Source organism: Bemisia tabaci, chromosome 10 (assembly GCF_918797505.1).
Source record: "Bemisia tabaci chromosome 10, PGI_BMITA_v3".
Lineage (NCBI taxonomy): Eukaryota > Metazoa > Arthropoda > Insecta > Hemiptera > Aleyrodidae > Bemisia > Bemisia tabaci.
Genome location: NC_092802.1, coordinates 34,764,529 through 34,778,278, shown reverse-complemented (window position 1 = coordinate 34,778,278; position 13,750 = coordinate 34,764,529). Strand labels below are relative to the sequence as shown.

At 39.2% G+C, this 13,750-nt stretch overlaps 2 protein-coding genes across 6 annotated transcripts in view; one reads left to right on the top strand and one right to left on the bottom strand.

The window, feature by feature from the left end:
* LpR1 (Lipophorin receptor 1) overlaps positions 1–13,750 on the top strand; it is a gene marked incomplete in the record, with an annotated part of 731,049 nt that overhangs the window by 613,709 nt on the left and 103,590 nt on the right.
* On the bottom strand, positions 1,073–13,129 carry LOC109033677 (scoloptoxin SSD14). 5 transcript variants are annotated; one of them, XM_072304956.1, is made up of 11 exons: positions 12,798–13,127; positions 12,381–12,633; positions 11,160–11,314; positions 10,646–10,866; positions 9,402–9,603; positions 7,542–7,742; positions 6,631–6,862; positions 5,661–5,851; positions 4,319–4,559; positions 2,564–2,677; positions 1,075–1,492 (listed from the first exon to the last, which is right to left on the bottom strand). In XM_072304956.1, the coding sequence occupies exons 2-11, from the start codon at positions 12,510–12,512 to the stop codon at positions 1,340–1,342; spliced, it is 1,842 nt and encodes a 613-aa protein (XP_072161057.1). In that variant the 5' UTR covers positions 12,513–12,633; positions 12,798–13,127; the 3' UTR covers positions 1,075–1,339. The 5 variants fall into 5 exon arrangements, with proteins under 5 accessions (XP_072161059.1, XP_072161057.1, XP_072161056.1 ...); XM_072304955.1 differs by having other exon boundaries at positions 12,877–13,127; XM_072304954.1 differs by having other exon boundaries at positions 12,381–13,127.

Here is a 13,750-nt window from a genome sequence, read left to right as displayed (position 1 = left end):
CATAACGAAGCCCCAAAATAGTTTAACCAGGTAATACGTCCGTGCGAGATTGTTATGCTTAAAAGCAAAACATTTCACGAAAACTTTTACGAATACCAGATGCAGAAAAAAATCCAATTTTCCCGGGTGTACCAGAATGGCGTCATTACCCATAAGGCAAAAGGGCATGTAGTATAGTACATGTTACATCGGGGGAGTCGAACGGTTGGAAAGGGCGCATCTGGTACCCAGAAGCGCCCAAAATTGACGATACTGAATCATGAACTCACCTATAAAAGTGACGGAATCCTTGCAAATATTATATTATTACATAGCGTGATTTTTCTGTCGTATCATATTCAGCGGCGATTGATAAACATTATCCTCAACTTTTTTCTTCAGATTGGTTCTGCTTTCCTGTAGCTCCTCTAATCCTCTAATATACTAAATTGAGCACGCTTTTTTTCCCTTATTTGAACAGGTGCTCATAATGGTGAGGTAGTTTGCGCCGAATCTCATCGAGTTAAAGACATTAACCGAATGAAACGATAAATATCGCATGTGAAGCAGGAGTGACTCATTATGGCTTATTTACGCTGGAAGGAACTGTGTGCGTAGGGTTTACATGCAACATAGTTCCTTTTAGCAGCACTAGATTTATTTAATGTTTGGATCAACCTGGTTTTCCACTGTGAACGTTTTCGCTTAAATATCTAGACGTTTATTTCCACCCTTGAAATTCACCAAAATGAATCAACCTAAACCTAGAAACTCCAGTCTCTTTAAAATTGAATACCGTCAAATTTCCGTGAGGTCCAAAGATCGTCCGTTGTGGCACTTATAATCCTTTCCTTTCTGTCACATAGAATTCTTCTTTGTGAGCCGGTTTTGGTAGACGGAAGTTCGGTTAGGTTGGGTCTAGAGAGACAAGTGGTGAGAAATTTTTCTTTTCAAGTCAAATTGTTGGAATATTTGTAGTTATAGGTAAGATTTCAACCGATAACTTCAAGATTGGTCTTCATAGTGGAGACATCAATATGAGATTGTTTTGAATTTTTGACCAATGATGAATATAATAATTAAAAAATAATAATTGTAAAAGAAAAATTGACAAACGTTTTTATTGGAGCTGATATGTTGAGTAATACATCAAGTATTAACTGATTTCGAAATACCATTATAATGATTTTATTCCTTGGACAAGTTCAAATAGTTAGAATGGGTCATGGTCTAACGTTAACAAAGGTGAAAAATCGGTTCTTCATTATAATTCTGTCTGATTCATATCATCCAGGATTATGGTTCATTTTTTACCATGTTATTACGATTTCTTTCTTGCATTACGATTTTTTAAATGTATTTAGTAACCAGCAAGGCCTCCTGGTCTCCGGAAGTCGTTAGCAGCCGTTATCTTTCCACCACTTTTGGCGATTGCGGTTACGGCCGAATAATAAAACCCGCGTTTAGTCATCTCAAGCTTATGACCTGCTTTTCTCAAAGCTTCAACCACACTCTGAAACAATATGAAAAAAGCCAGAACAATTATATAAAAGCTAGCATTCGGCAGTTTTAGCAAGCTATGTTAAATTGAGGATCTCGAAAAGGCGGTTGGAAAAATATTCTTCCACACACATTATGAGCCACTAGATAGAGTACACAGTTAAACGCCACAATATTTCCCTCAAAACTCCATATGAAATACGGTAGACGAATAAAAACTTTCGATATTCAAGTCATGAGTGGGGTAATGACGTTTTTCGTGTATGATATGTAGATTCACTTCTCCAGTACACTTGAAAACCTGAGTTTACTCGATTCAAATCAAACATCAAACTAGAGGAATAATTTATCTGCGTGTTTAATTTGTTTGTCAAGATTAGACGAATCCAACGCGTAAGGTTGTTCACACGAAGTGGGTCAATTTGACCTGTGTTTGGCTTTGCCATGAGGAGGAAGTTCAAATTAAATTTCCTGAAGTAAACTGTAAATTCTCAATTGTGAGATCTTTCTCTCTCTGTCTCCTTCCTCCCTCCCTCCCCTGCTGCCTCTCCACTCCGCAAATCGGACTCTAACCAACAGATTATCGTCAATAATGAAATGATACAACTATTCAAGCTTCTGTGTGTTGCACAGTATCATTCTCAATTGAAGGCGTTTTTTCTTTCCTCGAGTCGGGCTATTCTTCTGACCTCACACCTTCTTCCTCTCTCGCTCTTTCTCCCCCTCTCTCTCCCCCACTACCTTGTTCCGTCTTGTCACGCACTGTGACTTGCATAGTATTTGCACGTACTTGCAGAGTTTCCCTCTTCAACCCCGGTCAGTTTCAGCGCATCAGCTGTCCTTCTACACACGCTGTTTCTCACAGCCTCTCTTTCTCTCTTCTGTAATTTTTGTTTAATATCTCTACACCGATTTTGTCTTAATTTTCCCTTTCTGCTGTTACCGTTTCTACTCGTATTTTCGACAACCCTAGTCGGAATAGTCACAGTCAGGCTCTCGGCATTCCACATACCAAAAACGGTCTCCAAACACCAACACAACGGACTTTACTATGTTTTGGGTCGACTGGTCCAAGATATCTTACCCTTTTAAGATCGAATTCGGAGGTGGCGCGCATGGGAGTAAGTTGGTGATGAACTCGAGGGTAATCGACGGCTTCTTTGATAGTTTTGTTGTACCAAAGGTTCATGATGTAAACCTGAAACATATCAAGAGGTACATTATACATCGTTGATCTTATCCCATGAGACAGACAAACACCTTTCGTTAAGGTCCAGTTACACGATCAAATTGAGCCATCAAATTGGGCCTCTCATTGGTCGCATCCTCACCTCAGGTCTTTTTCCACCAATCAGAGCTTCAATTTGATGGCTCAATTTGATCGTGTAACTGGACCATTAAGTTTACTTTACCATAATCTCGAACGAAGACGTAACTCCGTTTTCTATTTCCCTCGAAGTGCGGGAACTATTGACAGTAGGAATAGATGTATACACTTCGAATACTAAGTTTCGAGTAGCGCCATGAAAAGAGTATAGGCGTACTCTATATCTCACCCTTTTACCTTCACTGGAAAAAAAAAACAAATTGGATCTAGAGTTCGGACTCTTAAAAACATCGACAAGAAAAAATACTCTTGATTCAATCAGAATCTAGCTTAAATCAAGAACCAAGCCTCTTAATGTAAGCGGATTTCGTTTTGATTCAAGAAAAAATCTGATTGAATCAAGAGTATTTTTTCTTGTCAATGTTTTCAAGAGTCTGGACTCTAGGTCTAATGTCTTTTTTTCCCAGTGTTCCTCATCAAGGTTCGAGAACCGGAATATGGCGATAAAGTATATAATATAGTGAATAGGGTGGAGAGGGGGGGACGTCGCCAACTTCCGAAGGTTTCAACCTGCTATACTTGCTGCGAACTTGCGAACTGATCGAGGAGTTTTTTTCAAACTATTTTTCTCAAATTACGCTCAATATGTTATCAGAAAAATTTGCCGTCTTGAACTTTCAATTTAAGCAACAATAAGAGTGAATCAAACGAATTGAGTGCGTCTTCAATCACTCAAACCATCCCTTCATTTGAGGGTCCTTAAAAACCTAGTGAAGGTTTCCAAGCGTTAGGCCAATCAGTAACAGGCTTTCCGTTTTCCATACTCTGTCTGTGAAGTTGAGGCACTTCAAAGATGTAGATCCCAGGGTTAAACACTCAACTGGGGGGGGGGGGGGGGGGGTTACTGTAAAAGTGTCAATCGACGCATTGAGAAAAGAAGTGCGGCCGCACTGTTCGATTCATGTAACCGATCCCTCGATTCATGCAACTAACCTTTCAAATCAAACCAAACTGTAAGGTCTCGATAGACGATCGAATTCCCGAACCAATTATCATCAAAGTGTCGGGAGTCATCAGTCTTAAACTCATTAATTTCCTTAATTTTAAAATGAAAGCTTGGCAGAAATGTTTCCTGAGACAGGAAATGATGAATGGTGGCACTCCATTCTGATCTTACTTTGAACAAAATAGTGCGTCCCGTCAACGTTTGATGGTAGATGGTGACCATCAGTCATCAGCATGTCTACTTTGATCGGAATTGGTTCGGAATTTGATCGTCTATCCAGGGCCATAGGTAGCTCGATTGCATGAACCGAGGCTAAGGTTCTTAGAACCGAGAATTCGGTTACATGAACCTAACAGTGCGGCCGATACTGAACAGTGAACATCGTATTCAGAGCTCAAAAAGACTTTTTTTTTCTCGGTGTAGAACAACTCCTCTGCATGCAGTCTAGCAGTTTAATTCTGGAACACCCTGTATGAATACAGTTTGTATATCTGAGCTACTCGCACCAGAGCTGTAACGGTGGGAATACGTGCGCCTCCAGCTGCTCCAACCGCAAGCCGCACATCTCTATTCTCGTCGAGAACTATGATCGGACTCATCGAGGTCACGGGGCGCTTGTACGGACGAATGAAGTTGGCCGGTGCCGAGGGCAAGTTTCGGTAGTCGACCAGTGACGGAGCAGTGAAATCTCCCATGTGGTCATTCAGTATGATACCAGTAGACGGCGACATGACGCAGCTTCCAAAACTGGAACAAAAACTAATGGAATCAGACAAAAATACCGTCATAAATATGAATGGTAGTTAGCCTATACTAATGACGTGATCTGTATATGTGCCATTTAATCGGTGTTAATGGACCACTAGACAAGATACGAATTTCAACAATCTGATACATGTTTCTTAATCAGAATTTCACGTAGAACACGATTCACACAACGGAAATTACTGAAACCAACTCCTAACAAAGATATAAACGTTTTTATTTCACATTGGCTACAAGGAATTCGAACTGCCAACTGCCCGCTCACAAGAAACTCAAAGCTCTACGCGAGTCAAATCGCGCACTACAACGGTTTCTGCATGCCTCTCAATCGAGCAATGTTCATTTTCCACCATGTGTTGTTCAAACTATAAGAAATTTGCTACAGCTGAGCCAAAGCGTCAAGACTGAGGTTGCCAGATTTTTACATCGCAGAGACTGTCATGATAACGTTTAGCGCGCGATGTGAATCACGTAGAGCATTGAGTTTTCATGAGCGGGTGGTTTGAATTCACGCATCAAGAATCATCAAATATCTTCGTAAGGAGTTAATTTCGGTAATTTTCTATGTGCGCATCGTGTTCTACGTGAAATTTTAGTTACGAAACATGTATCAGAATGCTGAAATTCGTACCTTGTCTAGTGGTCCATTGCAAACAAGAAATTTTTCGACATCCCGTTGTTTGATTCGTTTTCCTCGTGAACTTTCGAAGAGAAAAATTGTTGCGTAGTGCTTCGATGCATTATGTCGATAGGCCAATTCATACCATGACTGGTGCAATTCGCGTAAAAATCTTTACTTTCATGACCATATAGAATAAGCTAATTTTAAAAGGAAGGAGAGGGTACTGTTGAAGCGGAATGTTTTTAAAAGCGTCCAGGTGATGTTCTTAGAAGAGGAATAAAATCATTCAAAGTGCCGAAAATTTAATGAAAGTTCTCTGTATGAAAATGATTTTCACCTCTTAAAACTAATAAATGCAGCAGATAATTTGAAAATTCTTAAATAGAATAACTAATACTATTTCTCTCGATTTGATTTCGAATTATAAAATGAAAAAGACGTATTCTTGACTCACTACTCACTACAAGTTTATGCTTCCCGTCATAACGGCAGCATCTCCGTTGGCAGCTACAATTACTCTGCTTGCTGTTCCATTATCCGCCGTTACTGAGAAATTCGCGCCGTAGAAGTGCGGATCTTGTGACGTTTCCAGCCTCGAGATTTTCTTCCGAGTTTCCTCAATATGTTGCTGATCTTTCATAAGATCAAGTACCTATAAGAAAATGAGAATATTGTTTTAAAAACGAAAAATGGGTCAGTTACGTCTACATTGAGGCGTGAACTGCGTTTGGTAGTTTGATATGATTTAGCAGAAAAAAACATACTGAGATCCCTCCAAACGTTATGTTTCTAGGTCCAATAATGTCAGAGATATCGCCTCTCAAAAACCATTTTAATGACGTCTTCCATTCGTGGTAGTTCATGTGGCTTATCTCATCTTGGTTCAGTAAATTTATAAAAGCCTCATTTGCAATGATTGCTCGACGTATATTACTGATGGATTATACGATGTGTAGGGAATCATGATAATGAAGGTTAAAGATTTCAAACATTGCTTTTTTTTCATTTGAGGTAAATTTACTCCATGAGGAAAATAACATTGAGGTATTATACAAATTTTGCTAAAAGGCTTTTTTTACTTTAGATTTTCGGCAAAAAACGGATTCATCGCCCTCAAAGTCGTCGTCATAGCTATTTCTTCTCCCAAATAATCTTTTAATGAAGGTAAAAGTACATGAAGTAAAAATACTACATTTAGAATAATTAACTTGAATATGTTTAGTTGTTGCATTCGGATACTTTGAGTGGTCTTAATGTTTAAAAAATAGATTTCTTCAGAGTAAACAGCAAAAATGCGCCTTTAGGCGTGATGGATCCGTTTTTCGCTTAAAAATTTAATGTGAAAACGGCGTTTTAGTAAAATTTGTTCGATTTCGATCTCTTACCGTGCAGTATTGACGTTGAAAGGTATCAAACCCCAGCAGCACTCACATCTTTGGCATCAACGAAATCAGGATCACCACATCTTGTGCGTTGACTGAATCCAAATTTGAACGCCTCAACAATTTTGACAAAGTCTGTGCTCAGATCATCACCGGGGAGCATGCCGTTTAACAACGACAGAATATACGCGACAATAGGCCCGGATCCAGGGAGAGGCACCGAGTATAACGTCATCCCATCTTTGAGAGGAGCTTCAACTGGAGTCTCCTCAATTTTTACACTGAATTAAATGGGAAAAAAGGACAAATTACCGTCATTCTTTCTCGGAGTAAAATTGATTGATTACAGCTAGGTCGAAGTTAACCTTGGATACTATATTCGGCATCTTTGCATGTGTAGATTGCTTAATAAAGTTGATAGACCGTGCGATGAAGAATGGTTGGAAAGGAAGTTTATCGCGTCCAAAGTATGTTTTCCTCATAAATGTCATTCGAAGTTAAGAACTCCGTGATCAGGCATAGGGTTTTATATGAAATCCTAGGAATTTTCACCACGGTGCCGAAATAATCGTCAACTTTGATAAAAGGAGAATTTTCAGAAGGAAATTCTATTGTATCTCACGAAAATGTTGTAATAAGCGAAGTTGACAGTATATTTTGTTCAATTTACCACTAATGTTTGAAATTGGAGACAAACAGTTATTAAAATGAGCTAATTTACCGGCTTTCCAAGTGGCTTTTTCTTGTGGCAATTGTTGAAAATTATAATTAAAAACATTCGAATCCTATTTTTTCCCATAATTTTCTAGTTTTATGAGAACAACTTCACAAAAATACGATGACTGTGAACATGTCAAGGGAGGTTCATGAGGTGGTTATAAAGTGGCTAGTAATAGCATGAAAGGCATGAATCAAGGCATCTATTTACTCTTTCCAGTGCTGCAATTGGTGATAACTTACGTGTACTTTTTCATGTCTTCCTGTGTTAAAATACTGCCGGCTTTTTGCAAATCCTCCACAAAGTCTTTTGACAAAGATCCAGTATACAGTGCGTCACCACCTTCCCTTTGCAAGACTTCGAGAGTCTCAGCTAATTTCGGTCGAAACATCAAGTCGCCCTCCTTCACAAACTGCCCTGTCTTAGAATTCGTCAGCATTTTTCTAAAAAATTAAACAAAGGTATTGGAAAGAACCAGTTTTGTCTTTTACATTTTTAGCTTCAGTATTCTTATCTTTTTCTGGATTCGAAGAAAAGAGATACGCTATGGTAGAGTCCCTTTATACTGAGAGTCAAGACAATTTGAATCCATTTCTGATTGGTTACCGTATTTTAGGCCTCCACAGTGTCACAAACGGGAATAAAGATTACATTTTTACCAATTGCAAAGATTATAGTCTGGAATGGACCAGGGAATTACGGGTTCGGCAAGGAACAAACGGAATGAGAGGAGGAACGGAGAAAGGCATTTGAGAATGGGCCGATCAAAGATTACGAAAAACGTTCAATTTCTGTAATCTTTATTCCCGTTTGTGACATCCATGAGCCGAATTGTCTTGACTCTCAGTATAAAGGGACTCTACGCTATGGGTGTGTTTTTGAACTATTCGCGCTTCTCAGTATATTTGTTGCCTATGCGGCACAATTGAAGGCGAACCTCAAGTTAAAAATATCCTCCAGTAGGTTTGCTAATTGTCTATACGCTCTGTGGAGTAAGATGTTGTATTTTTTGAACAGTTATTCGCGCCTCCCGGTATGTTTGTTACCTGGGCGGTGAAATCGAAGGCGAACATCAGGTTACCGATCTCTACCGATAGGTATACGCATTACGCACGGTCAATCGGCTCCTTCGAAGTTCATGTAGCAGAATATATGCGCTATCGTCATTTCGAGTCGAGAAGCAACACGCAAACTCTAAAGCAATGCAAGCTACAACTTTAGCGTCAACCCAAACTTTAAACTATTTTTTCCCAATTTTGTTATCGCTCTCTCAATTCCTCACAAATTTTTCCCATAGCTATTTGATGACCCAATCAAACCGTCCTGCTTGCACTTCTTGTCCAAAATCCCCCTTAACGGTAGATCACGTTCTTATAAGTTGCCCACTTTATAAAGATATCCGAAAACGTTTTTTTCCCTACCCCTTACCCTCTCTTAAAAATTTACTTCTGAATACTCATCCTGTGAAACTTTTTGAATTTATGCGCTCCACTAATCTCAAAATTTAACCTTTCCTCTCAACCCTTTGTATTTTTAGTGATATTTCCATGTAAATTTATTATTGTTACTGCCCTCTTTAGAGGTGTAAATGGCCTTAGATGCTAAAGCACCGCTTTAAAATAAAATTATTTTACTACTACTACTCAATTCCTATTCTTCTTTCTTTTCTTTTATTTTTACCTCCTCTTTTTCCGTTTCGTTTTTTCTCTCCCCTCATTTAAGTGCTCTTGGGGCGGTGCCGCTTGGCACAGCCGCTCCTAATATCGTCTCCTCCCTCACGTAAGGGCGTATCTATGTATCCATATGAACTCCGGAAATCATAGAGTTATACGGAGAACAGGGCTCATGTAAAAATCGATTTACGCTCTACGTCACAGGAGCGACGACATGCCACCCCTTATCCAAACCTGATTAAGCCCCTCTGACTATAGGTTCAGTTACACAATCAAATTGAGCCATCAAACTGAAGGTCTGATTGGTGGAAAAAAAACCTGAGGTATGAGGATGCGACCAATGAGAGGCCCAATTTGATGGCTCGATTTGATCGTGTAACTGGACCTTTTGAATACGGTCGTCAGAAAGCTCGTAAAATCGACACTCACTTTAGCAAAGGAATTTTTTCATAATCGCATGCCCCTACTCTGTCTGTAACGCGAGTGGCAAGATGTTTTGTCACGGGGATACCCTCTCTACAGAGATTGATCGTATCTTCAAAGAGGTCTTTCCATTCGATTCCTCCACCAAATCTTTTGTAAATTTCCCAGAGGCCTTTTAGTTCACCAGGAGTAGCGATTGACAGACCACCTAGGTAGGAAAAAAGTGACAAAAATTATTAAGAACTATCCAGTGACAAAACAGAGAGCTGATTTTGGGACTACCAGCCCTTCTGTATCCACTACAATAGAAAACCATGGAAGTCTTGCCATCTTTTTTTTGTAACAACTCTCTTATATTCTATTTATTTTCTCCATCTTCCCCCTCTTAAGACTAGCTACATTCAATCACCAAAGCTCAATCAAAGACAATATTATAGAAAATCAGATTTCTTATACAAATTCTGGTAATTCCCATGCATTTTGTCGTATTTCTGTTCATTCATATCAATCATGATAGAAGTTATCATTATACGGACTGTTAGGTGATTTTTTTTTCCAGCGATCCCATTTCTTAACTGAGAAATTGCTCTCAGGCCTAAAATCAATTGTTTTACTTTAAGGTACTCTTAACGTTTTTCTGTAAAGAAACCACGCGGAGACCGTACAGTTAAAACTTCTGCAGTGAAATTCTGTGCCGGAGTTAGTATATCGCTCAAAAACCCCGAGTTATAAATATGAATTCTGAGCAGAATCTCTACTCCTTACGGAATGACGAACACTATTACGGAGCGGAATCCACTTTGTTTGCGGACTGCCATACGCAATGGTGTTAATTTCACTTCGCATCACTGGGAAAAAAAAACACATCGGATCTAGAGTCCAGACTCTTGAAAACATTGACAAGAAAAAAGACTCTTGATTCAATCAGATCTAAGCTTAAATCAAAAGGAAATCCGCTCAAATTATGAGGCGTGGTTCTTGATTTAAGCCTAAATCCGTTTGAATCAAGAGTATTTTTTCTTGTAGATGTTTTCAAGAGCCTGGACTCTAGATCCAACGTGTGTGTTTTTTTCCCCCCAGTGATTCATGTATAACTCGGGGTTTCGGGCGCTATATAGACTCCGACACCGAATTTTGACCCCTCTATTTTGTTCGGTGCGAGTAAGTTTTCTCGGATTTCACACTTGTGAATATCGAATCCAGGATTCTTTAGAGGAATTTATTATGATACTTCCTCTGTGAATTCTCACCTTTCATTGCGATGGCCGAATTGCCATGGTGCATGTTTTCCGACGCCGCGCCTGGGGCTGTTTCCCGGGCGTCGACCGAGTAGACTTTGTTGTCCGCCTTTTTGTAGTACAACATCACGAAACCACCGCCCAGCCCTGTGCTCTGAGGGCAGACCGCACCATCGCAAAGGGTGGCTGCTATCATTGCGTCAACCGCGTTCCCTCCTCTTTTCAAAATATCCCTGTGCAAAAAAAGTGAAATATATAGTTCAAGAGAAATTTTAAGCAACAAAACTCTTCACTAAACTTTTTTTTTCTCAAGTAAAGGTCTGAGAAATTAGCGAATGAATGTACTTGATAAGAAATCCAGATTGCTTGGGAAAATGTGAGAAAGGTAGGTTTAAAAGTAAGAAAATTGACCTCCTTCTGCCTTAAGGAGATATTTTCAATTGAAATACATTTAATTTACCAGAACAAATCATTAAGTCATAACTACTCAAACTTTCCTCACAGGAGAGACGCTGTACTGACTTACCTTGCAATAAGAGCACATGGCTCTGAAGCAGTAACAACAGCAGCTTCATTAAAAATGCCCATAGGTGTCATAGAAGGGCCTTCTTCCTCCTCAGTCTTTAATCGTGGAATTGACATCTTCGGAGTTACGTTTATAGAGAAAGAATTTTCAAAAATCTAAAAAAATAATAAATAATAAAAATAATTTAAAAATTATGTTTTAGAAAACCTTTTTAGATATTCTCTGAAGTAAGTTACGTCTAAAGGTAAGTACGTCTATAAGGTACTTATAAACTACTATTATTTTTAAGAGCTCTTCAACTGTTTTCAAACACCTAAAGCGTTATGAAACTTCGACTCTCTCGAATTTTTAAACGTTGTTTAACAAAGCCTTACTTAAAGTGTTTACCTCCTATGAATTTCACTTAGAAATATCCCCCAAAAGAGTATTTCTAAAACATGAATTTCAATACTTTTTTCAGACTTTTTTTTCAAATTTACGAGATTCTTAAAAGCTGTTCAACAATGGGCCTGTTGCAAACTTTTGCTAGAGCAAAAATAAGAGTTGTTTCTTGTAGATAATGCCTCAAAAATCACGATGAGCGCATCGGCAAAGTCTGAAATGCACTCATAACTTCACAATCTGCGTAAGAAATTTGCGTTTTTTTAAGCTTCCCGCTTCAAAAACGATACTACGGCGTAGGTGAACATTTTGTTAGAGGAGTCGCTCCGTCGTCGGCGATATTCATCATGGCCGACGCTTGCACGCAGTTCCGCGCGTAATTCAAGGAGAGTTCAAGGTCAATCCATTCGGGCGTGGAAAATATGAACGTTAACACACCGATTGTTATCTGGTCTAATCCAGTTCAGGTGTTATCTCGTCCCATCAAACGTGTTTTGGCGGATTGGCGTCGGCTATGATGATTATTGCCGACGATGGAACGACTCCTCTTACAAAATGTTCACCTGTGCCGTAGTATCGTTTTTGAAGCGGGAAGCTCAAAAAACCGCAAATTTCTTACGCAGATTGTGAAGTTATGAGTGCATTTCAGAGTTTGCCGATGCGCTCATCGTGATTTTTGAGGCATTATCTATAAGAAACAACTCTTAGTTTTGCTCTAGCAAAAGTTTGCAACAGGCCCATTGTTACGTTATGTATGAGAGAATCAGGCTTCACACCCAGATGACTTGATTCTACAATGATTTAGCAGGTGGCAGAATGGAACAATTTATTGCAACTTACCAAAAATAAATGAACTATCCGGCAGAACTCTGATGTTAGAATTCCTGACCCTTGCAAACAATAGCGACGTGTTTCAGCGAAGATACAGGAGGATCGCAGTATAACCGCACTTAACATCTTTAAAAGTTTCATATAGCAGGATCGACACACAAAAACTCAAAGTGCTTCACAGATTATATCATTCATTCCCAACAATGTCACGACTGAGGAAGGTTTCGTAGCACTGAATAAGTGTGTGCAGTTATCTGAGAACCTTGACAAATTTAATTATTTAGATGAAGGAAAAAACACTAAGAAGTGGCCCGAACTGTACGTAACAAGGTGGAGAAATGGTGTGGACCCAGCACCACTTCTTCACCTTGTTTAATTATTTAGTTACGTTTAAAAAATGAACGCTTATTTCTCGAAAGCACTGACTGCTAATATCTCCTCGCAGTTTTGGATCTCATTATGAAAAAAAGACAAATCTGGAGTGCGTGGCTGAAGATAAGCTCACCTGCTCCACTCAGTGATAATTTGGCACTTCCTCACCACTTATTCTTAAATATGTTATCAGTTTTTTCATAAGTGGGTCAAAAGATACGAAACCGAAAGGAACGAAAATAAAACTGAAACTAATAGTGAACAAGCAGGACCCGGACCCTCCGACACTGAAGATGCTGGAAATTATGAGCACTCAAAATTTTGAAGTGGTATTTGTGTGTAAGAGAATTTTTAAGTAGACAATAGTATTTCACGCCTTCAGCCGATGCTTGCATACAATCAAACGTACCATCTCGTTTATGTAATGCTTTTGATTATCTGTGCATCGGATGATTGATGCGATGTGTCCTAAAATGTTTTAAGCTCTTTTCAGGGCCTGCGAGCCTTTGTAGTAGGACTACACTCGATTAATGATTTTCCAAAAGAATTGATAGTTTTTTGGGCACTTCTTAAGTAAATGCCCTTTTTCCTCGCACATCGATCTGATTTCTCCTTACTCTCCTCACACTTAAGAACGTAGGAACGCGTTGCTGCATACGTGGTCAATGAATGAGATGCAACTATTCGAACATAGGTGTATGTTCAGTATCACTCCTAATTGAAGGCACTTTTGGCATGCACCATTAATTTGCTTAATGCTGGGAATTAACTGTTCGATTGAATGCTTATGTTTCGGTCGCACCGCTAATCGGACGTATTTCTACCCAACGGAACTATGTGCATTAAGACATGAGCCCTGAGACCCATAAGCATATGTGCATAACAGGGCTCTCGTCATAATGCACATAGTTCCGTTTGATAGAAATACGTCCAATTAATTGAAGGCGTTTTAGCGCAGATTATTCAGTCGCGCATTCGTCTGCGAATACAGGTCCACATAAAGCTCC

Coding starts and splice junctions, on each gene's coding strand:
- LOC109033677 (XM_072304954.1), bottom strand. CDS start 12,512: ATGAAACTTTTAAAGATGTTAAGTGCGGTTATACTGCGATCCTCCTGT. Junction 10,867..11,159: donor CCATGTGCTCTTATTGCAAG/GTAAGTCAGTAC, acceptor TTTTTTGCACAG/GGATATTTTGAAAAGAGGAG. Junction 2,678..4,318: donor TTCCCACCGTTACAGCTCTG/GTGCGAGTAGCT, acceptor GATATGTTTCAG/GTTTACATCATGAACCTTTG.